General features: G+C 40.7%; 1 protein-coding gene across 1 annotated transcript in view; it reads right to left on the minus strand.

The window, feature by feature from the left end:
* tmeff2a (transmembrane protein with EGF-like and two follistatin-like domains 2a) overlaps positions 1-22335 on the minus strand; it is a 92898-nt gene extending 70563 nt beyond the window's left edge. The window contains exons 1-2 of the mRNA XM_028393848.1: positions 21624-22335; positions 13050-13159 (exon numbers count right to left, since the gene is read on the minus strand). Of these exons, the coding sequence (XP_028249649.1) occupies positions 13050-13159; positions 21624-21813 (300 nt within the window). The 5' untranslated portion in view covers positions 21814-22335. The remainder of the gene's footprint in view (positions 1-13049; positions 13160-21623) is intronic.
* Between the last annotated feature and the right edge of the window lie 2700 nt (positions 22336-25035).

Raw genomic sequence — 25035 nt, forward strand, 5'->3', positions numbered from 1 at the left:
GTCTCTATTGTACCAAACACTGAAACATGAACTCACACCATCGCACCATCACACATACACATCACTTCACTTTCCGAATAGATGTGTGATGCCAATTTAAAGTTTTGGTTTCATAAAAACATGTAATTCTGTGTTGATTTAGATGTATTACACTGGAACCTTTGCAGTTTACTCAGTTCATCCTCCTGCCCTATACCCTGCTGATACCAGTATGCATCTGTCAAATAATCTTCATACTGCTTAGCCTTGAAAAAACTATTTCTTTAGTTTTCTTTTTTTTTAAAGATTTTGATCTCACAGAAACACCCACGTTCTGTGTCTCCACAGCTTATTAAATACTTCAGAAATTTTGAAAACTTTATTAATCCCAGGGGGAAATTGCTTACATTCCAGGTGCTCCATGCATGATCAGAATGTGTGAGCTCATAACAAATTATCCACTTCCACAGACACATCTGTGCTCAGGGACATTTGTTTAAAAAAAAAAACAAGTGAAGGAAAATGGATTTGTGGCATTTATAAAGAATCAATAGTTACTTACAACAATGCTGCTCAGCATGTGCAGCTAAGCTGGCTCCAGCTCAGCTTTACTTTACACTTCTGCAGCTAAGCTGCTAGCTGCTATAAATTTTTTAGCAACATGGCTATTACCACTAAATAAAGTTACAGGGCTTTGTAAGTGCATGCTTTCTTAGTGTTAGCGGTGTAACTGCATGGTCTCTGTGTGAACAGAGTTAGCTGAATTATTGTCTTCAATGTTGACATATATTGGGGCTTCGCATTTTTACAGTAATTGAGAGATTATTTTTCTGGTTGAACATATTTGTCTGAGAAGGACTGTCCTAGCCAAAATAATTGCCGTATAGTTGTCTGACACAGACTCAGAATAAGGCCCTGCTGATTCTGAGTAAATCTCAGCGGACCATTTGACACGCTTTAGGGTTTAAGATGCTGCATCAGCCTCTCTTCCCTGTGGTCTTGCAAAGGGACTTTCAGCAGACCACATAATGTGTGACTTTAAGGAGTTCAGTAGAAACAGCTTTAGCTTCCTTATTTGTTATTTATTAGTAGGGTCTTTCCTACAGGCGCTGTAGCCCACCCACACAGGGTTTTTCACTTACTGATTAGATCTCTTCTGAGGACTGTGTGGATGACACGATTGTCATTTTGCACCTGTGTAGGTGGCAGAATCCCCCCTTCCCCAAAATAAATAAATAAATAAATAAATAAATCTTACTGATTCATTTACTAGGGTATATTGTGTTTTCCCTTGTAATATCCCCGCAGGGAGTAGAGAAGAAAGAAGAAAAAGTCTGTGTGCATGTGCAGTGTCTTTAAATGTAGATGTTTACAATAATCAAATTCTCACTAGGAAATCTGACTGCTTATCTCACAGTTTTGCCTGCAGGCATTTGTCAGCGTTAACACACTCACAAACAGTCTCATGTGGAATAAACTGTGGGTACGCTTTTTCTGGCTTTGACACAAAATGCATTCAGTGAATACTATCTGTCAAAATTCATGACTCAACCACCGGCAGAACTCTGCACCCTTTTTTTTTCTTTTTGTTTTTACAAATCTTATCAAGTTTTTGAAATATGTGACAAATATAACCATCCATTTAGGATGCCAGTTTCTTTTATATTGATCTTGTACACCTAAAAAACTACAATGGCTGCTTATTTTAGGCAAAGTCAAATTAATAATAATATATTATTATACACTGATATGTCCTGACTTGCTGTGATCCATGTGTCCTGGTGATTTCACTATACAATAGTGTGTTATAGAAGCAAAAGCAACTCACCATGATAATTTTTAACTGACTTTTAGGTGGGTGATTTTTAGTATTTAAACTTTAAACAAATATAATACATTTTAAACTAGTACTACAACAAAAACACTGTCAGACAGCCAGCTGACAATGACTGCCCAGGGTTACTGTGCAAACATACGCACAAGTATTCAGACAAAGACAGACACATACTACAATCTCAGGCACATCCTTCATCCAGAGAGACCTGACTGATAGCCTGATCCATTTCCTGTATCCATTAGAGGCGGCTCTAGATTATGCAATTCATCCCAAGGCTATCATCTACCTCTATCAATAATAAACATCTCCACGAAACTAGGGCTAGCCTCCGAGGATGGGAGACGGCACCGCCCGGCACGTTCTACTTCTGATAAAAACCCTCCGACTGCTCGGCCCGCACTGAGCGTTGCATTTGCTTTTTCCACACGACCTGTCTTTAGTTGCTCAGACCCCCCCACCCCCCCAGGCACAATCTTTACTTATGCCTTCTCACACTTATCGAAGCTGCAGCTTTATCAGTTCTGACCAAGCGGCAACCTTCGGGGCTCAAAGTGGAAGCCCATGCGGAAGTGTCAAAACTTGTAATTCACGCCGCAACAGCTGGGGGTTGGCTCCAAAAGCGAGTAATTTCCCATAGACTCCCATGTTAAAATGGCCGACTTCACAGCAGAAATTAACATGTTTACGGCCTGGTACAAAAAAACACTCTGGTCTCAGATGATAGGTTCTCTTCTGGTGTCAATTGTAGGGGGGGTGAATTTTTTTACAACCCACTCGTTTCAATGGTATTCTGACTTAAAATTACGCCTAATTATGGGCGTTGCCGCTTGAGTGACAGACAGTTGACGTATCACAGCGTGAGTTTCCTGCTCCCACGATCGCCCGCCCCCCTAAACCCCGCTCGTGCTCCCCCTCTTTGTCCATATTTGAGAGTTTTGGCGGACGTGACGCTGTCAACATGGCGGCGGTCATCACGTCCCGGAACCTCCCACCGAGCCTCAGAACGGCTCTTCAGAAACAAACGGGTGACGTCACGGAAGCTCTGTCCATAGTTTTTACTGTCAATGGTTCTGACACAGACGTCTCAGCGCCTATGGTTAGTGGTGAGCAGCACCTGTGGCTCCTGATGAGACACAGACGCTCTCATCCAAGATTCCTCTGCGTCTCCGCTACACCCTTTTGTTTTTCCTTTTCTCATCAGCTGGCCCCCGCCGCCAACTGATTGATGTCCAGGGTTTAGTGTTTGTGATCTGACCTGGTGATGTGGTGGATCAAAGGTGGGGGGGAGTGTGTATCTCACCTACACATGCCATGTACAATTTTAATTTATTTTTATTCCCACTGAGCTTTTCATGTGTTTCCTAAGAATCAAATCAAAAGAGACACACACACACAAAGAGAAACAAAATGAGTTAAATTCAAGCTTTAAACCGCTGCCACCACCGCATCACTCTACTACTGAAGGTCCTTTTCAATAGCAGAGCAGGGTGTGATTATCCTGTAAGGCTTTCAACTTTTTGCTGCATTTTTGTTTCATGTTTGGCCATTAGTAGTGTGAGCAGAAATGATTCATCCCCTGGCTGCAGATTGATGAAAATACATGCTTAATATATAATCCCAGACCCCCATACAATCCAAAAAACATGGACATTTTTTACTTTTAAATTGGATTAAGTTAAGTGCTTTGCAATGCCTCTATGTCAGGAAACATGGTCCTGAAAATGCCCTTTACATCACATGATTTGCAGCATATTCCTGCTTTAAGCATCAGATTAGACCTAAAAAATGATGAGTGGGGCAGCTCCACTGGCTGCTTCTACTACACTGCCACTCTCTACATAGTCGCTGATATACTGTAGATAAAGTAATAATTGCTGGAAATAATCGTGTATGGCAGGACTCTGGATTCTGAAGTCTTTTCATTAGTTCTTTATATCCCTTTCCTAAATAACACCAAAAATAAGAGGGAAATGTTAAAAATATTATCAAGGAAGAATCTAAAAAATGTCAAGGGGTGGCTCAGATGACAGGAACTCAACATTTTCAAAATAAATAAACATCTAACTAAAGGTTAGATGTAGTTTCACAAAGTTGCTAACTTTGAGCATTCTACATGGTGCCTCTCAAACATTTCTCATTTATTTGTAGTTTATAAATGTTATTTTCTAGTCAACGTTCATAAAAACAGCAGCCTCCACGTGGATACAGTCAGGATGGAGTTTTCCGAGAAGTAGGCGGGGCCACATATAACAGCCACACAGAGTGGTTTTACTTCAGGCTCTTGGACTCGTTCTATTCAAGTATCTACGTCATTTTCTGAAATACGAACTACTAAGTCAGATAATGGGTTGTAATGAAAGTAGTACTATTGCACTTTCAGTCATTTTTAAACATTAAAAACGAAACATTAACATTCAAGCATTTTCAAGGATCTCAAGCACCGGTGGGAACCACGTAGTTTTAAGCATAGAATACCTTGTTTAGTTGGTTACCGTGGTTACAACTATCCATTCACATATTCTATATTGTATTTCCTGCCTGAAAAGGTGCGCTTATCACTTTCTCATGGTGTCTGTTCCTGCCATTGAAGGACTTCCATTGAAATCTGTTGTACTACTTTTCCCACTAAGAACACCAAAATCATAAATCATGTCACATACACTGTGTGATGTGATGTCAGACTCTGACAATGCATTTGTATGTACCGCGGCCTGCTCGAGTACATCATTGCACTGCATTTTATTTAATAATAATTTTAATTAATGTTAGTTGATTTAATTTTAGTGTGAAGGAACTTAAATACTCAAACTATCAAAAAGAAAAACATGATTTAAGCATACTAGAGAGAAATAAGAGTCACTAAAGTGGATAACATGAGTTCACAACATGAGTCACCTTAGATCAACAGGGTTTATGCTGTGTCACTGTGTTTATGTGAAACAAGCATTTGTCAGATTATTAGCTTCATGCCGGGGGGACTGACCTTCCTTCATGCAGGGATGCAGAGACGACAAAATCTTAATGATGGCTCACCAAGGAAGACAAGGACTGGTGTGGGTGGTGTGTCTGATAATGGTCACTGACAGGGCTGGGGTCAAGTTCCTTTCATTTTTAGTCACATCAGGCATGGTTTCCCAGAGAGAATGGCCTCAAAAGGGGAAAAACTAGTTGCAGAGAAAAACGTGTGTACCCGCACGCACAGTAAAGTTTGACTTCGCTTTAGGTAAAGTTTAGCAGAGCCGACGCCACACTACCACAAACAGTGCATTGACAGAGAGGGTGGACGAGAGAAAAAAACAACAACGAATCCCAGAGGAGCGCCGTCACAGTGACAAATCTGTTCTGTGCCTGACACTGTGTTGTATTCCGCAGACCTCCTGGACAGAGGAGTGTCGAACGCTGTCTGGTTAAGTGACAAACTGTTTTCCCATGATGCTTTGCCATGTTTATGCACACCGGTCAAGTCATCGCAATGGAGGGAAAGACAAAGACAGAGAGAACAGAGAACAGAAAACAGCAACGAAGCAGGGTATTGGACAAGCAAGGGGGGGGGGGGGGGGGGGGGGGGGGGGCAGCCGGAGTGTAGTGGAAGAGACAGGAGTTACTGTGACAACGGGAAGATGGAGAGAGATAGAGGGAGACTGGGAGGTGGCTGGCTTGTGCTTTCTGCTCTTTAACCGCTTGGCAGTCTTCTCTTGATTAGGGCCTAGCCCGCCAGTCCCTGCGGAGTCTCCCCAGCCGAGTCACCAGAGACAGGCTCCTCTGTAATAGTGTCTGACAGGCCAGCCAGAGCCACAGCGGAGCTGACACAGATGCTCCGTTTTTTTTTTTTTTTTTTTTTTTTGGAGAGACAATTTCTCTCTAAGTCCAGTGCCTACTTTCTCTGCCTTCGCATTCTAACAGGCAGCGAGCCTAACTGTGGTGGATATTTGTCATAAATATCCACATACGTGGAGCTTATGTTTTATTCCCATTCTAAATTCTAAACCTCAGTGTTGCAGTGGCAGCAGAACTCGGTTGTACAAACAATGGGTATTTTTATTTTTTTTTGTTCTATAAACTCAGTGCTGTCATGGTTTACAGCTCAGAGCCACCATACCCCAAAGCTGCGTCCACTTTATAGAGCTTTAAAATGCTTACACATGCTGTTTTTTTATAGTAGTACCTAAAATAAGCTCTGTCAAGAATATGTGCTAGAAAAAAAAACACAATTATGTCAACAGCTCGCTCCATGCAACAAGACCAGCATGTGTTAAACCCTCAATTTCCTTATTACCATCACTGGCTTTGTTTTAGTTTGCACGCACTCACACACAAATATGTGCTCAGAACTGGCCTCCTCTTGCCTCTTGCTAACTTGTCTTGCTGGTTTTAATTGGTATATTTATCTTGCAAAGGAAAGAGGTAGCTGTGCTCCACCACAGAGAGCCTCTGACAGGAGAGATGCAAGAACCCAAAGAATTAAATGACCTAAATACCAAGAACAACAACAAAAAACTAAATATATTCCTCACAGGTGTTGCTTAGCCCGGCTGATAATTTTGGTTTTCTACACCAAAGTGTAGAAATATATCCAACTCTTTCTGTTTCTTCTCGGCTGAAACATTGCATATCATAAACTACTCACCAGAGTTTACTTCCAAGCAACTGGGAGGCACAAGCAAAATGCTTAGACCTACAAAATTCCATTCACTCCAAATATACTGCAGTAGCTGCAGAAATCTGAGATGGATCAAAACAGGGAAAAAAATGCATAAACTGAGTTTTAATTTTACTAAAGAATACAACATGCCCAACGTTGGCCCGATGACGAGATATCATTGCAATGATCAGTTTCTAACAGAGCTGGGAGATGAAAGGATTTCAAACAGTTACATTAACTTTCTTATCTAAACCAAAAGCTTCAAAGTTTCCATCTCTCACTAATGACAGAATCATAACTAACTAAATACAAACAGCTGTGCGACCTCACTGAAGGACATTAAATTGGACATGCCAAACAATTAAAACAAACACAGTAAAAATAAGTAGTTATTTTCTTTTCACATATTATCATAATGGCAGTGACTTTTGTCTCATTAACTGTAGTTATTGTCAGTCCAGCTGCTGAAAACAGCTGCTCGGCTAAGGCAGATGTCCACAAATTCAATTACACTAACAGTTGAAGAAAACCTTCAGTATTTACCACCGAAAGCGTTGATGAGATCATGCGGCTGGTTGTAAATCAAGCTACCGCAGCTGATGTTAACCAACCAGCTGCTTCTGTTACTGAGCTAATTTAGCGTTAATGTGGCTAGCTACACTTGCTGTACAGCAACTGAGAGGACGGGCTTGTTTCAGTCATCTTAGAGGTGCCACCTACTGGCACATCTGGGTATTACAACAAAACTACAACATTTTCTGACAGAAGATTTCAGCAAGATGCTAAAAAATGTTTAAAAAGCATCCAAAAGATGTCACTACCATAACTGCTAAATGTCCTTTTAACAACACGTCCTCATGAAAAAACACCACATTATGTCGATATTACATCAACCAGATACAATCACAGTTACACTTATGCCAACAGATCGTATTGACATATTGACAAAGGTCAAATCACCTTGGGGTGAACAAAGCTTTAAACAAATTGCTAAAATGGTATCAATGGTGTTGTTTTGTTATAAATAACTGTATTTCATGATTAATTTCTACCTACTCTGTGTTCTATATTTATCTTGCGCTTGCTTAAGAATCCCGGGCACTGAGCATCTTGCTATTTGATATATATATATATATATATATATGATATATATACCATGGTTACGTTATGACGAGCGGTTGTGAGGATAGCAGCGCCAAATTAGCTGTAGCAGCATTGTGAGCATGTACCACTGTTTTACATCTTATATGAAGTCTTGTGTAATTGTTTTGTTGCTGGTGTTGAGTTTTTTCCACATTTGATATGAGTAATTTGTTATGGCTGTAATTGCTGTGTAATCTGTGTGAATGCGTTTAACTGGCTGCTAGAGTAAAGCAGACGTATACAGAGAATGGCACTTTTTTTTTTTAAGAAAATCTAAGAAAGACTTAAGGAAGTGTTTCTTGAAATTAAGAAAATAAAAATAACTTTTTTCAATTCAATCATTTTTTTTAACCAGGATGCATTGACTTTTATAGAAAGCCTGATAAAAACCCAGAGGCCAGGTTGGCATTTACCGTTCCGTCACCTTCATTCTTTTCATTTTTATCAGAGTCTTTTGTCCAGGATCCTGCTGTTAAGAGCTTCAAAGTGCAGTCATTTATACCGGCCAGTGTCTGAAAAATAAATTTACCATTATTCAAAAAAAAAAAAAAAACTCAGTCCCAGTCCGTTCACATGGCTCTGGATGAAAGGATGATAAATAAATGCAAATATATGGAATGAGGTCTACATCAGAGGCTGGTGTCAGTACCACCTGGGCCTGTGTGAATCTGTGTAATCTCAGGTATTTCATTACTTTACATTCCATATTATTAGCCTACTTGTATGGATGTGAAGGATGTTTGTGTAGGCTGCGTGTGAAAAGGGAGAGGGAGGTTTTATAGATGTGTTTCTGCTGTCGGAGGAGCACGGAGAGCATTTGTAAAGGTGTGTATGAAAAAAAAAATGTTTTCACAGGTTCTTGTTTAGTGCAATGTGAAGGACGCACTGCCCTTCCACACCCTCCCATCAACATCATATGAACCCACATTAAGCTCTCATCCCCTCTTTGATGTGCTGTGAGCTTGAGCGGTCCGAGCCATCACAACAACCCAAACATTAGATGGCTTCCGGCAGTGAAAAGTAGGAGAGCAATTTGAGGTCACACATTACACTGAATAGTAGCCACATCAAATAACCAGCAGGGAGTATATTGAAGACCAAATGTGCTGCCAACATTATTCTAAATTCTTTTCCATAAAGTCAATAAATAGGCCTTGTAGGGTCAATGTACATAATGGTGTTTGATGTGTTCGAGGCGGTCAGATGATACTTTCTGCATGCTGAGGAATGATACAAGGTTTTTTGCACAATACACGAAGCCGAAACACTGTGACCTTGTATAGCAATGTCTATACGTTTCTACATTTTAGTTATTGTACTACTTTTTTATGCCTAACTTTGATAAATGTGATTGTTCACAAACACATGCAGTATTTTATGCAGCTAGAAAGATCAGATATTGGCATTAATACAGTTAATTGGGTACCAAAGTGCACCAAAGTGTACCAAAGTAATGCCCTATTTCATACAGCCCACATATCTGAACAAATGAACCACCTACTTAGAATGACACCATCTGGTCATGAGGACCAATGCACACACAAATAAAGGCCGCCAAAAGTCTATATAAGTAGGTGGAGTGCTCTGGACTGTCACCCAGAGGCTCCTTTCTGTTGGTTACTTGTGGGTAGGCATTGTAAACAACAACAACTGAAAACCATGTTAAAGTTTAATTTCCCTCCACGGCTACCATGGTGACGAGTCCTGACCCAAACAAAACATTTGAAACGCACTTAGGTAGAACCACAGGTGGGCATCAGAAACATAGACACAGGTCATGCAATGGCCTGGAAATATCAACCTTTTCTTACAATGACACGTCACTGGAAGCCACTCCACAGTAGCATCCCTTCAACAGTGATGGAAAAACTGCGGCTGAGAGGTCGAGCAACATCGTCTCACTAAAAACAGACATTATTCAAGTGCACTACACTGACTGGATTCATATGTATGAAGTCACTGGCCACGAAGCACAATTTGCAAAGACTTTCTTGTGCACGTGCTGAACCCGACCTGTATCCGGAACACTAGAAGAACTCTTCGACCCAGGCCCGTACTCAGCTGCGACGAGCTGTTAGTAATCCTGACTCAAATGACCTGTCACACAACGCACATCTGCTGTGCTAACATCTGCCTCCCATCCATCTCCCAAACTCTTCCGCAGGAGTCACCTAAAACCTCGGACACTTTTATAGTTGTTCTATTCACACTCTGCTAACATGTAAAATCTGACTTGTAAACAGACCTGCTGCGTCTCCTCACAGCATCTCCAGCTCTGCCCTTTGAGACTTGAATTCCTTTCAAGAAGAAATTGCTTTACTCTATTTTGTTGAATGAGGATGTGAGCTAATGCACCTTACATTTTAGATTATTTTTAACATTTTTTGCTATAATTTATATGTCACAAATTAATAGAAAAGTTATTTTCAATTCATTTATTTTTATGAGCATTAATTGTAAACTTAAGCTCTCTAAAGATCATTTCACCAATTTTGATGTAAACACTGAATTAGTCATAAAGACAGATACATTATGTAAATACTCTTAGTCACAACCTACATATGGTAATTATGCTCCTGAAAGGTAAAACGTATCCTCTGCCACACAAAACCCTCCATCTCCACTACACATATTGAAATAACTGCTTAACCTGTTGCACCACTTTGCATTATCAGTAGTATTCGTCCTCTGCCTGTGTTATACAGATCCCATCTGTTGACTGAAATATAATGGAATACCTCTGAAGGGCTTTTTAATGAAAAATGATCCTAATCTTTCCCTAAAGAAATATTGCTACAGTAATTACCATTTACATCCCACTCCTAATGACCTTATAAAAATAAAACTCAAGTTATGATCTTTACTTAAACCTACCTACAAATTGAAAGCCTGTGAAAACAAAGGAAAAAAAGAAAAACATTTTTTTTTGATCCTACATGGAAGTGAAAGTCTCCTGTGTGAAAGTAACCCATTCCTGCTCTGTACACTGATGTACCTATAACACATTTTTCTATGAGTGGTTGTCATGGCAGCTGGTGTGACGGTGGTTTTGATGTTTTGTTTCAAATCACTGTGCTTTTCTGTTATGGCAAAAAAAAAAAGATTTCAAATGAAAAAAATATTACTGTTTTTAAACATCATCTCAGTCAAAGAAAAAAATACTGACAGTGTGCAATTAAACTTACTTCCCTCTGACCTTTATCTGCAGTAATTATGCCGTATGTGCATATAATAAATAAACAGCCTGTATTTACAGTTTGTACATGACAAACTGTAAATACAAATGACAAATTATTCTAGTGTCTACAACCTTAAATAACAATAATAAAAAAATAAATAATAATAAATAAATAAAAAAACGCCATTACTGAGAGCAATGGAAAGTGCCATTTACCCTTTGGTGGACAGTTTTAGAGCGTTTCACAGCATCATGATCGCATATATTTTTAGACAAACCTTTTGGGAATCAGCCCTGTGACCTGACATTAATGAAACCTAACCAGCAACAATAGCTTTTCCCAGCGGCTATTGTGAGATGAATTACAAGGAAATGTATTGTGATTAGTCATTACACCCACAAAAACATGCAACAACTCATTCTCAGGTACGTGAGTGCATGTTGCTTTGTGGCAGTTTGACTCCGGTTAGTGAGAGAAAGTCTTTCAAGAGTCAGTGTGAGGCGAATCTAATGCATCTTGGCAATGAATAGTGTCCATTGATTCCACCACATCAAACTCACTTCCTCTCCACAGAGCGCCCCTTGCATGTCTCTTTCTTGGGTGTTTTTTTTTTGTGGGAATGTGTGTGCACATCCATAGATTCTGCGGGGACAAAGGAAAAATCCATCCAAGAAGAGAATTTATGCAATTTCCTTTTCTCCCCTGACAGTCCTGAATGAACTGCCAACAGGAGAAAAATCTTGGACCTACAGTATCTATGTGACGCTGATTGAGAATGACTGATTATTTCAGGGCATAGCAACAGTTGCTAGGCCAGGAAGGTCATGTTTACATTGACTGATGAAACAAAGGCGGCACCATCAGAAAAACAGAAGATGCATAGCTGGGTTGACCTCAGACTAGTGGTATAAAGCTAGGAATTGTGGTGTGTGACCTGCTCTTTTCTTGAGAACGCTTCACTGACAGCAGTATCTGTGTGAGATCTCCTCAAGAGGAATGGAGCTTTAATGTCATTTATCTACGGGCTCTCTGTTAACGTTTGCTCCCAGGGAAGTACGAAATTGAGATAAAAGCTGGTGACCAATCGAGTGTCAGCCTGCCTAGTGCCTGCTCACGCTGATGACGTGCTGATAAAAGCGACGGATGGGGAACACGTGCTAACGTTTCCAGATCTCAGGGGTTTCATTTATCTGGGGCTCTGCATAGCATATTCATAGGCAAAGCTTTGCAAACATACAAAAATCAATACTCGGCTGACTGGCTTGCTCCTTTTTTTTTTATTACAGGTCTGGTCGTAAAGTTAAGTATGAGTCATTATCAAGAACAGCCTAATTTCCCAGATTTATGTCATTAACGAGGTTCTTGCACTCTTTGGTCTCGTTGGCGGCAGCCTTGTTTATGAATGTGGAGGGTGTGCAGTGATCTGAGGTGGTGACAGAGATTCACAGAGAGCAATAAACTGGACTCATGTCATGGAACCCCCCCAGGACTAATATTGTCTAATCAAGACAATGGATCTCAATCCAGCTAATTGTATAACTATAAAAACACAATACACAATCTATTACTTTTCCCCTCAATATATGCCTTTAGTCTCTTCATCAGCATTTTAATCATTGCATATCATAGAGTGAATGTTTTAAATTACAGCATGTTTTCATTATTTGTGTTTATGCTGTTATTCTAAGCATTTTTAAAGACCTAATAATGACCTCATCCTAGTGTCAGTAACTGTTGATCTACAAGAAACCACACTGTTGGTTGTAAACACTTTATCCAGGTTTCTGCTGGTAAAGCAAAAACCTGAGCAAACATGTATCCTGGGATATTATGTTCCACATAAACACCATAACCTGGATATAAACCAGGATAACACCAGGGCAGCAATGCACATGTACACAGTCATTGCTATGTTAGCATATGGTGACGTTAACTTCTACCATCAGGATCAATCAATCAAAGTCTGCCACGAGGCTAGAAGGTGGAGGGCAGCGGTGAAACCCATGTTTAACAGATAGCTTCAGACACAGTCATTTCCCCTATCTGATATAATATCAGGTCCAAGCTGCTAGGTGTAGCTTTCAATCTGTGAAGTGGGGTGTCTACAGCAACTAGATTTCAGCATGTGGAAAATCTTGCCATTAAGTGATTTGTCATTCCTAAACTAAAATTAAAAACTAAAATTGGTTAATGGCTGTTTGGGGAAGAGGGTTGACAAACAGTCAAGCAATTTTAAATGAAAAAAATAATAGAAGTATATGGTTCTTACCTTGAAATCGCAAATGCATGTCACCATGTTCCCAATTCTTAGACACTCCCCGTCGAACTTGCATGTGTTGGTGTCGCACAAGAACAGGTCTGTGTCCCGGTCATCAAAACCTGGAGGACCAAAGCCAACAAGAGACATCAATGACTAAGTGTTTCTCTGTTCAGCCCTCAAGCAACTCTAACTTGAGCCCCACTCAGGGTCGTTGGTAATGAGGGCCCGCCATTAGTCATGGCTCCCACAGCACCATGCACTGTTTGATCACATACTGTGCAATTTGAAAAGACAATGCTAGCACAATCTTTGTCCTTAACTGCCAACATGATAAAATACATTTAAAAAGTACAAATCTCTGGACTGGAATGAGCAGCATTTGTAGTTTAACGATGTGAAAGTAAAGGGTGGTTAGTGCCATCTTATGAATTCCATCTTAAGCCGTCTAAAGGTCAGCATATGCTTTGCATAATTTGCAGCCTGAAAGCATCTTGTATTTATTCTGCCTTTAATATTTGTTTGTGTACAACAGGGCTGACTATCAGGGCGTTGTCCTGGAGAAGCAAACCTGGGATATGATCCGATTCAGGCTGCGTTAGGGATCTCAAATGACTCCAACAAAGCATCCTGAATCAAATCATAGAGTCACATGGGCTTGAGACTGTAGACTGAGCTCAGGGCTATTAGTCTACCTGAACTGATTGCTTACAAAAAGCAACCTCATGTACACGAAGGCTTTTTGCAAACTACACAGGTCTACATTCCAGCTTACGGATCAGGGAAACACTGTTAAAGCAAGAAGCATTGGGCTTATTTAAACAGTAATTCTGTACTCTACTGCAACTCTATAGCTGTTTGTATTTAACCCTTTGGTCAAATTTACTATTTTTTATAACCTTTGATTTCTAGTCATATTTACAAGCACCTTAACCATAATGGCCCATCTCAGATTACATTTTCTATAATAACATGTATGTAAGGGTTCCTTTTTGTGCAATACTTTCCTGTTGTATCTCTTGATGCCACATGGTGGCTGTATAGTACTCGCAGCTGTGATCATCACAGTAGCATGAAGGTTTCTCACACAACACCACCTGAGGGCTGGTCAGGTGCATTCAGCAGCACTGCACCCTTGGCCTTAAGGCACCAAGATTTCCCCTGACTCCCTTAACATTTCACCATATTATAAACTCCCAAAATGTTTCAGTATTGAGCCACCACCTTATGCTTGCTTGCAGGCTCTATGCCTTTAATAGATCCTTTTATACCTGAACACCCACCCTGTACAGTTAATGCTAATTATGGATCCTTCAGAATAGTGTCAGTATAACCTTTTCAGTCTTATTAAGCCTCTGTCCTGGATTTTTTCTCTGTCTACTGCTGGCGTCACATTCCACATACATATATGTTACAATTAGGATCACAATCTTTCTTTGTTTTCTGGCATAAAAAAGACTCAGGTGATTTGGAAAAGTATGATTGTTATTCTGCATTTTTGAAACACTAGAAAGGATCCCTGTATCATTTTTTAAACATACAAACAAATATTGTTGGTAAAAAAAATTGTGCAAAAAAAGATTGTGCATTTGCATTTGCAGGGTTGCTGTGGTAATATTATCTTGTTATCGTGTTTAACAGAAGGTGAGCTTAGAAATAAAGTCACAAAAAAATCCACAAAGCAAAACACTGAACTAAAAAAAGTACAGAAGTAAGACCGACCAGAAATGAGGAACATGGGAAATCACTGGAAAGAGCCAGATCAAGGAAACTGGAGCAAACACAGACCAACTGACCAAGACACAGGTGAGGGAAGGCAATCATCGAGGAGACTTTCAAAATAAAACAGGAAGCAGAACCAAAACAGGACTATATCATATCATTATACTTTAGGTACAACATCTTATATAACAGATAATAAAGATTGTGGCACCTGGTAAAAAACCACTGCTTTTAGGCTTGGCCATATTAAGCATTGATAAGATATTTAATGAAGCATGAAATAAGACAATACGAATGAGATGAACAGTGTGGGTTGTGTTCCTGTATTTGTCTCAGTACATGTGCTGTCACCTTAAGGAAAATGACTTTAACTACAAAACTAGCCAGTCATTAAGACACACCTGACACAGACAGTCAAACAGGTAACTATGGAGACATTCTTCAAGAAAACTCTACAAGTCCAGCCGCCTCGCTTCAACCCATTTGAATAAATGAATGAAATGTTTAAAGGCATCTTTCTAAATGTCTTCATCTTTCAAGCCAAGTATTTAGTTTGAATGCTATTTTCTATACATTGATGTCTTCTCATCATAAACACTAAGCTGCACCACCCTTTAGTAATGTCTCTGTCCTCTCTGTCCTCTTCCACTTGTAAATGCTCCTTGGCATGGAAGACCCTATATCAGGCAATTATACCTCAGGGAAGAGAAGCCCATGCTACAGACCTGCTATTTGCAGGGTCCCGAATGACCATAAAGTGTAAGCTCTCTGTGCAAATATACAATCATTGTGCCAAGAACAGGGACATGAGAGGTCTCTACGTTAGAAGTGCGTGCATGGAACAAAGCCCTTAGCCCTGAAGATAGCCGTACAAGGCAGGCTGGAAGGCCACAATAAAAATTGGCACCTAGGCAAGCAGGGATGTTGATGATACTCAGAGGAGAGGAGCATTGTTATGATGACAGTCATACTACAGGCTGTTCCAAATGATTGGAAAATACAAGACCCCTCGCAGGCCAGCTGGTAGACTCTTCGTAAGTTGGGGAATGTTGTTTGTGTATAAAATCATTAGGTGAAAACAAAATAAGTAGCAAGAAAGAAAAAAAAAAGATGTGCCATCTAATTGTCCTCTTTACGGAGAAACAGATGCACAGCTTGGACATTTTCAAGGGACAGGACGCACAGGGAAGACGTGTATCACATGTAAACAATAACTGGGATTGAGGAGGGATTGATTACTGCTTGGAGACATTCATGTTCATTATCTTGGGAACTGGAATCAAAAAACAGGCTTGTTTTCTGTGTTTACAAGGACTCCAGTGACATCCATGACATCACAGTTATGGATCTCTGAAGCTGCTGACATAACAAGTACAACAATAAATGTCCCAGATGATCACATTTCATCAAACATCAAACAGGATTTAACAGCATGGCACAAATGTCAATTAGTTGTAGGATAATTATTATTTTATAGCAACAGAATGGCTGTGTCCTTAAACATGGCTTGCGGTAGCAACTGATTTAAATTCTAGCCTTGAAAGATTCATCATCAGCAGTAAGATACTGGAGGATAATAAAAAGGTTTGTCTGTTTTGATTTCTTCTTTTTCTTCTTCTTTTAATGTCTATGTAATTAAAAAATACTCCAAAAACTTTCAAATGCCAAAAGAGCCTCCACATGATCAGTGTAATCTTTAATCAGCCACTGATACCCACTGTTCCTAGTTCATTAATGTTCATCATTCGGATGAAAGCTGCTCAGTGGTGCATATGAGGAAAAATAAAAATCCAGCTCCACTGGGCTACCTGGATATTTTTCTTTTCTTTATATTTGTGCAGTTTGGGCCCACATAGCATGCACATTAACATCCTTCATGAGTCAGAGAGTGTGTGAGATTCAAACAGGCTGACTGATAATATGATTCTATTTCAACCAGTGAGAGGACAGTTGGAACCAAAAAGGTGTAGGTTGATAACAATGTGTTACAATAATAAAAATAGGTGTCTAAAGAGTAACTGCATTTAAAGTGTAAAAAAAAAAAAAACACTGTAAAAAGTGAGGGTGAGGGCAGCAATGGCAAATTCTGAACATTGTAACATTGGTAGCCATGACACATACAGTGTTTGAGATTAAGAGTGATTGATGGTCAGTCTGCCATGCTCCGTGCTGTGGTTGTGTCTTTTCCCTGTCTTGACACCATGCTGGTATGATGATGTATAAGAAAGTGTCTGTTTTACCTCTGATGCTCTTAGTTACAGATGGAAAACTCACGGGATCCATTCTGACCACAGCCTGTTTATAGAGAGGTACAAACCTTTCGGTTATATCACACAAACTTCCTTAAAAGATCCCTTTTTTACATGTTGATATTATGTGAAGAATAATTCCAAATTATGCATAAAATTGACTGCTATGCATATTAAAGGTTTAGTGATGACACTTGCTGCGTCTTATTCTTCACCTTTGTCCCTCCACTCCTGCAGTCTCCCACCAAGCTAATGGGTGTTGGTTGATACAGGTTTTCTGTGTGCGGCGTGCTGCACTGTGTCAGAGGCCAGGAAAACGTATACTTCCTGCTCCTGGCCCTGCCGTTCCAGGAGGAGATTACAGTGAGCTGAATAATTAACGAAAACAAGCTGGCAAACATCAAATATTGAAAAGGTAATGTTTATATGCTAACGATTAAGATGGCAAGCGAAGCACTTACTTGTCTAAAAGAGAGAGAGAGAGCTTGTCAACCAAATGCATCTCCTCCCACCTACCTGGAATTTCACTACACTAAGAAGAACGGGGAGTCTTTCCTCCCGTTTTTAAGCATTGTGCTGATCAATAATTAAACAGACTAAATTAATAATGAAGGCTGAACAACCACAGTAGTGAGACATCCTCTCTTGACCTCTCTTGTGCTTGGGGGCTTTTTTTATATCTTTGCAACAGGTTTTCAAATGTTTGTTATGTCAAAAAAAAGAAAAACTTGTTTCTCTAATTACTGTCTCCAAATGTGTTTTTTTGCATGAGGAAATTTCAGTTAAAAAAACTTTCAAAAACTCCCTTAATGCCGCCGCCGCCTGCCAATTAGTAACTTTAGATCCCTCTTTGATTAGACTGTGCCGGCGATGGTTTGTCTTATAATTCATTTTCCCCTCACTGTCAGAGGTGCAGACCTGCATGCAATAAAAGTTCTTTTTGACCGCTGCGTTGACAAATCTCTGAAGCAGATGGCCAATTCTCTCCAGACTACTGGTAATTCACTGCACTTGATGGGATTTACAGGAGGCTTTGCATATTCTACACGTATCCCTGTCACTTCAGCTATCAAAGCATCGCACAGACCCACCAGAGTTAACAATTGCAGGGCCGTTTACAGAAGTATAGGGGAAACAGTGGATTCTTCATGGAAATGTCCCACACAGAAGATGGAAGTTAAGCGGTGATTAAAGGGCCAGTGCCACTATTATAATGAGCCAATCTGCGATGAAGATGGAGTTGAAGAGTGATGATGATGTTAGAAGACCAAGTGCATCTGTTAATATTGGCATAGACCCTTGTTTTTTTTTCTAGCAACAAAACAACACAGGCAAATGCCACCGAACATACAGCTAGCCCAAAGCTACAATACATATATGCTCTCTCTCTCCAGAGATTAGCTTAAAGGAACCATTACGTTGTGATTTCCCTCACTGTGTAGGAAGCATTTTAGAGTCTTTTAGCTCATTGTTTTGGTCCTCTAAATCTCTGCTATACCAGCTGTAAGTTGCTCGGGGTGATGATAGGAGAAGCTATAGCAGCCTGAGGGCGAGTACAGAGCTGCTAAAGAGCTATATATTTCCCACAGTACCAAAACATCAAAGTGAATACTGGATGTGACGTTGCTTTACTTTTTTCAGAATTTGTTTTGTTTTTGTGTTATCAATACTAAAAAAATTTTTATTTTAATATACACAAACATTTAATCTAGGAATCCTTACTACAGGCCACGTGGACCACCAGCAGTATGGACGTCAATGGAAATGTATGTATTGCCTCTGAATTGACAGTAAATTAAGCATAATCAGTTAAAATAGTGATCCTTGTACATGAGCTATTAACTAAAATTAAAAAAAGGTTGGCCTCTACTGGTTTTTCCCGTTGCCCTCCAGTTACTTGGTCATGCTGGTAGACCTTTAAACATAGGTGCCTAGAGGTGTGCAGGAAATTTCAGAACCTCTCCCCCCAAATTTAGAGAGTGGCCAGTTGTATCTTTGTTCACCCAGGCGATCATAATCATTTACTTGGTCAAGAACAATGACACCAGAGCCTCAAACGTGTCTGGAACCAAACTTGGATTTTAGCTGTGGTTACTGGCCAAAACAACTCATCCATCACTAATTTGAAAAGTGCAATTTACCATGTATTTAACAGGACAGACCATTACCGATGTAAGACTTTGTCAAAATAGCACTTAATTTGCATCTAACTCCTCCACAGGTAAAGTGCACATTTAAAAAAAAAAAAATCATAGTTCAGTGAACATTTTGAAGTTTGGCTCAGACTGTAAGTGCAGATTACAGCTTCCCACACCCTTATTCACTGAAAAACACAGCATGCTCAGCAGTGGGAAAATGCTCTTTTCTGCTGCAGATCCATATTGACAAGTTTTCACAGATCTTAACCAGTGTAACTCTCAACAGAACACTGTTGATCATTTTTGGGATTGTCTCTTCTGCCCACGTGGTGCTTCTCTTAAGCCATCCACAGACATGCAAACTCAACACAATGATAATCTTTGTCGAACTGATTTCTCTTTTACTTCTATAACTGAAACCGCTACCTCATTTTCCTTCCCATAATTATCTGTGTCTTAACAATGAGGTGACACTGAACTCACCACCCAACCAACCAACCAACCATCCAGCCGTCACTCTCCATGGACTGAAACCTGTCACACAACAGTGTTCACAAACCACACGATATGTAGGAAGGAGAGGATAATTAAATCCTGGGTAATTACGGGGAGTTTATTATTATTTTATTTAAAAGCATCTTATCTTTTGTTATGGTTGTTGACCTGTCATTTGTCCCTGCTGTATTTATTCTAATGAAAGCTGTGTGTGTGTGTGTGTGTGTGTGTGTGTGTGTGTGTGTGTGTGTGTGTGTGTGTGTGGTTTAAAGCATATGCACTTATCCTCAAGGCGTGTTGGATAAAAGCCTTCGTTGAGATGCATATGAGAGTGTGTCAGGAAGTGGGGAGGGACAAGCGAGTGTGTGTTTGGAAAGGATGTGTGCCATTATCGGTCATTACATGCAAATCATCGCAGACAGCTGAGTTTAATGACCCTCCACTGTACAACACATAAATATATAGTGTTATAATTAAACATATGATCAATAACAAGACTGGGTGGAGGATATAGTCACATATACAAGGAGGGATGAGTTGGTTTTATTTGGTAAAAACACTAAATCTTAATTAATATATATATATATATATATATGCATCTTTCGTGTGTGTGTGTGTATATATATATATATATATATATACGAAAGATGTATAGAATAATGTCAACAAAACAATCTTGCAAATATTTCTCATTTGATCATATTTGTGTATGTTTAATTAAGCTAGAGTTAATTAGCCTGATAACATAATGAAACTAATTAAAAGCTTTGATATTCAAGTGAAGCTCCTATCTTCTGTCGAGCCATTACGCTTGTATAAAACCTAATAAAAATTCATCATAGTCAATGTTTTAATATCCTGCCAACTACCTGTCACTACAGGCTATAAAACATTTCTTATGATGTTTGTAATGTAGCACGGACATGTTTCCACTCTCTTCTATTTTCATTAATATGTCACACAAATATACTGATATAGTCTCATTCAGGCTGCAAAAAGGCAGTCATGACTTCATATTGACAGGCTGGCTGTTATGAGCTATATAATATCAATACTGCTACTAGCAGCAGTGCAGTGCGCGTGTGTGCGTGCGTGTATGTGTGTGTGTGTGGAATGGGCTTGGAGCTATTTTAAGGATTCAGACTTGGACAGGCGACAGGGGAAATATATGGCGGCACAGTCGGCTGATTTACAAAGAGAGGCTTGGCGCTGCGCTCTGCAGCCTGGTCCGCTCCGCTCCTTTTATTTTTTTTTTTCTTTCGTATTCATTTATTTATTTATTTATATTATTGTTTTGGGCACCAAGGAGAGAAAACAAGTTTACAGCTCACTGGCCTATAAAAGAAACGACTGTTCTTATTTTTTTTTAAAGCAACACTTGATCAAACTGGCGTGCCAAATCAGCCAGTAAAACTACGACTTATCATCCCCGACCTCCTGTTGTGATTAATTGAATTTGGAGGAGTTCAATCAAACTGAGCTCTAGCTCAAAGAAAATCCAAGAGGTTAAAGTAGCCTCTTTTTTATTGCGATGCCTCAAATGAGCAGTGCTGGTGTTCCAGTGGCGCGCTGTTCTGTCCTCCTCATCCGTTTTCTCCTTTTTTTAAAAACAGTGCCTGATGTTCCTGCTTCCACTTTGTGCCGGATCGAAATCATCGACCCCCCCACCACCACCACCACCTCCTACCAGGTGACATGATCGGCGGTGCATGCTTCGCTGTCACGCTCCGACACCAACTCCACAAATGAACCTGAAGCGACCCCCACACAAACTCTGCATCCTCTGTGCGGTCCACAGTCATCTGCAGCCTGAACGCACCACAGCACCAAAACCCAGGACAAGACAACAAAGCAGAGCTCTCCTGAACTTTGATTCAGTCATGAACTTAGGGGCTGTAGGTGCGCATCTACATTAAAACATACATATTATGAAACATAGCCTAGAGCGGCTCCAACTCTGCCTTAATGAAAATGACTCTCACCGGAGCAGTTCCAGCCGGTCGGCGTCTGGCAGTCGCTGAGGGAGGAAGGGAAGGCGCGCAGCTGCTCTACAGGTAAAGTGGCGAGAAACGATACGAGGGTGATCCGGAGCCAGCCTCCCGCTGTTCCGCTCCACTGACGCAGCCGCCGGGGCTCCTCGAGCGGTGCCTGCGCCGCCACGGACGGACCCATCTCTCACAGGCGAGGTGGGAAAAAGACGCAGACGCGCACCGACAACTCCAATCCCGACAGGTTCAGCGGGGCGCCTAGAGACCGACACCACACCATCTTCCGAGCGAGACCGTGCGCCCCATGTAGCAGTGTCCCGTGCAGGCTGACCAAATGGGTTCCGCCCGATCCAATAAAAAAAAGGGAGGCTTGCTGCAATAAGAGGAGAACTCAGAGGGGGGAGAGACTGGTGAGCGATGGAGGAGGTTGTGTGGGATGAGGGGAAAAAAGTTAGCGAGGCAAGCAAGAAGACTTGCGAGCAGGAGAGGATGCTCAAGGATGAGGAGAAGGGAGAAAAGATGGGAAAGAAACAAAAAGGGGGGAGTGATACAACATAAGGTGAAAACAAAAACTGAGAGGATGTATAGCCAGAATATCCCACGGGTAGGGTTTGGAGACGGCCGTGTAATAGTAGTATCCACGGGTGAAACGAGCAGGCAGCGGTCCTCCCGTTCACTTTGTATGTGCGGTGCGTTCAGAGTCGCAGCGAGTTGGTGTTTGTCTCTCTCCCTCACCAGCAGCTGGTTATGATCACGTGGAGTGTGATGCGAAGAGGAAGGGGGCGCCCCTCAGTTACAATTAGAATCTTATTGGTGGAGAAGAAGAAAGAGGAATGAAAAGAGAAGAATGGTATTACAGCCCAACTTTAGTCCCACCAGCTGACGGTGGCTGGATGGACAAATTCACCGCCTTTAGAAATGGCCAGGAGCGTTTAAAAAAAAAAAAAAAAGTCTGCAGGAATCGATTCGTCCAGCCTGGCCTGGTATAATTGCTCCTCTTTGAAACGACACTGACGCTATTCCTGGGTCTGTGCCTCCAGGCATATCCAAAGAGACCTCAATATTATTCATATATCTTTTTGGATATAAACTGCCGTCACGCGGGGGCCAAGATGCGGTCAGTAATTGACATGCTTTCGGCCATGAAAGCCCCAGATACTGTACACAGCATCTGCGGGAGTTAAAGAGGTCAAGTCTAGCATCAGGTTGAGAACACTCAGTCTCTTTGAACCAAGGAAATTGGAAGCCATGCGCATGGAAAAGCCCCACTGAGGAAACAAAGGCTCTGCTGTTACAGCCTGTTGCGGATGTAAAGACATTTGACCTCATAATATTAAAGAAGAAAAGGTGCAGTTGTGTGTAAACAAATACACTTTTTATTGCTTGTCACTTAAATATCATTACAGGGATTTTATTCCACAGTTAATGGGCTTTGTGACACACACACACCTGGAGCTCCTCTGTGTGGCACTAAATGCAGAACACATTTAAATCTTTTAGCACTTTTGTTTATTAATAATGCTGTAAAATATATTGCTGTTCTCCCAAAAAGAAAACTCAGCCCTGCCGAGGTTGTAAGCCTCCTTTTAGCTTTATAAACCATGCCAATAGTTCTTCTCCATTTCAAAAACAAAAACGCAACCAGTGCCCCACCACCTAACAAACAAAGTCACTTTGTTGTAAAAAAAAAAAAAGCTTCTCACCATTAAAGCCACACAATGAATCATGGGTTATGATGTTTAACTGCAGACGATCCACCTGGTGTTCGGTGTATCTTTCGGCAGCAGGGGGAAAAAAAAGTATGTCTTTGGAGAAGCCTTACTTTAGTCTGTCTACAAAAGCATTCTTTAAATGATGATGCAGCCCCTGAACTGGGCACATGCAGCTATAGAGATGCGATACAGTCTGACTAATGTTTTTTTTTTTTGTGCAAATAGGATTTAGGTGGGTTAAAAAAAACTCAATATACATACTGATTCATCAAGGCCTGCTTTGAATTGTGGTTGTCATGGTTATCACTTCTAAAATTTTGTGAAGAGAAAAGTGTGATGTCTTTATTTATCAGCTTTTGAGGAATGCACTACATTTCCAGTGTGGAGAGGTTCCAGTCTGAACATATATAAATATCAATACTGAGTGAGAGATTAAGCCCCACGTAATGGCAAAAGAAAGTTTGTGACTAACCATCCGATTTATCCATCCATCCTGTAGTCACCCACGGTGCAGGGTCACAGGGGGCTGGAGCCTATCCCAGCTAACTATGGGTGAGAGACGGGGTACACCCTGGACAGGTCACCAGTCCCTCACAGGGCAACACACAGACAGACAACCATACACGCTCACACACTACACTAAGGGCAATTTCAGAGTCACCAATTGACCTAACAACCATGTCTTTTGAATGTGAGAGGAAGCCGAAGCACCCGGAGAAAACCCTGGCTTGCACCATAACAGCCACATCATATCTGTATGTCCAGATGAGTTTCAGCCTCCATGTTTGACCTTGAATATTCAGGTTAGAAAATCTGGAACCTTTAGCCACACTGCATGCCATGAAGTTCACTCTGTTGTAGTTATGAAGTTGGAATATTGCTGAGAAAGACATATGAGCTTAAACTGTTACTAATGCTTGTGGGGGAGCACACAATTTGCTTTACAAAAAGCATGCTCCCAGACGAAAAGCCTTCATTAAAATGTAAAGATGTGTAGTCTAAAAAGACTGCAACAGAAGTTGAATTAATAAGTTTAGTATGAGCCTAAAACTATGACAAGGAAGAGGGAAGAGAGGGGCTAACAAGGACAGCGGTGGCGAGGCTACCCAAGGCTGCCTTTGTACTGTGCTAATTTGGATTTCAAAGCAAGCCTTCTGTCCCTGCTTCCAGCAGTCTTTACTCGTCCACTGAAGCATTTGGGCAATACTGTACAGACACTGCTTTCCAGGCAACCTAGTGTGAGAAATAGGACTGTAGGAGCAAAATAAGAGTGTTTTAGTGAAATGGAGTTTGTGAAGTACTTTAATCTAGTCCTCTGGAAGCAGTATTGAGCCGTTCATATGGATCCTTTTGTTGAGGAGGCTTTGGATACATCTTGGTTAGTTACTCTGAATCAACATATTGCATAGAAAGAAGGAAAAAATACAGTACATCAGCAGTGACTCACTGTGAAAACCCCGCTGGTTAGAAGGAGGTGGGATAAACTCACATAGTCTCAGGTCATGACCATAGACTGGTTGCATGGTCATAATTCCATACAAAATAGCGACCCATAGGTCATTTGACAGTTACATTTCTTTACACCCACTCTAATGGGTGCAGAAATGATGGAGGGGCAACACATGAAGGAAGCATCCAGAGGAGGTCTTTGTGGATTGATAGACTGACAAAACATAGGACATAAATGTTATAAA

This window comes from Parambassis ranga, chromosome 21, assembly GCF_900634625.1.
Source record: "Parambassis ranga chromosome 21, fParRan2.1, whole genome shotgun sequence".
NCBI lineage: Eukaryota > Metazoa > Chordata > Actinopteri > Ambassidae > Parambassis > Parambassis ranga.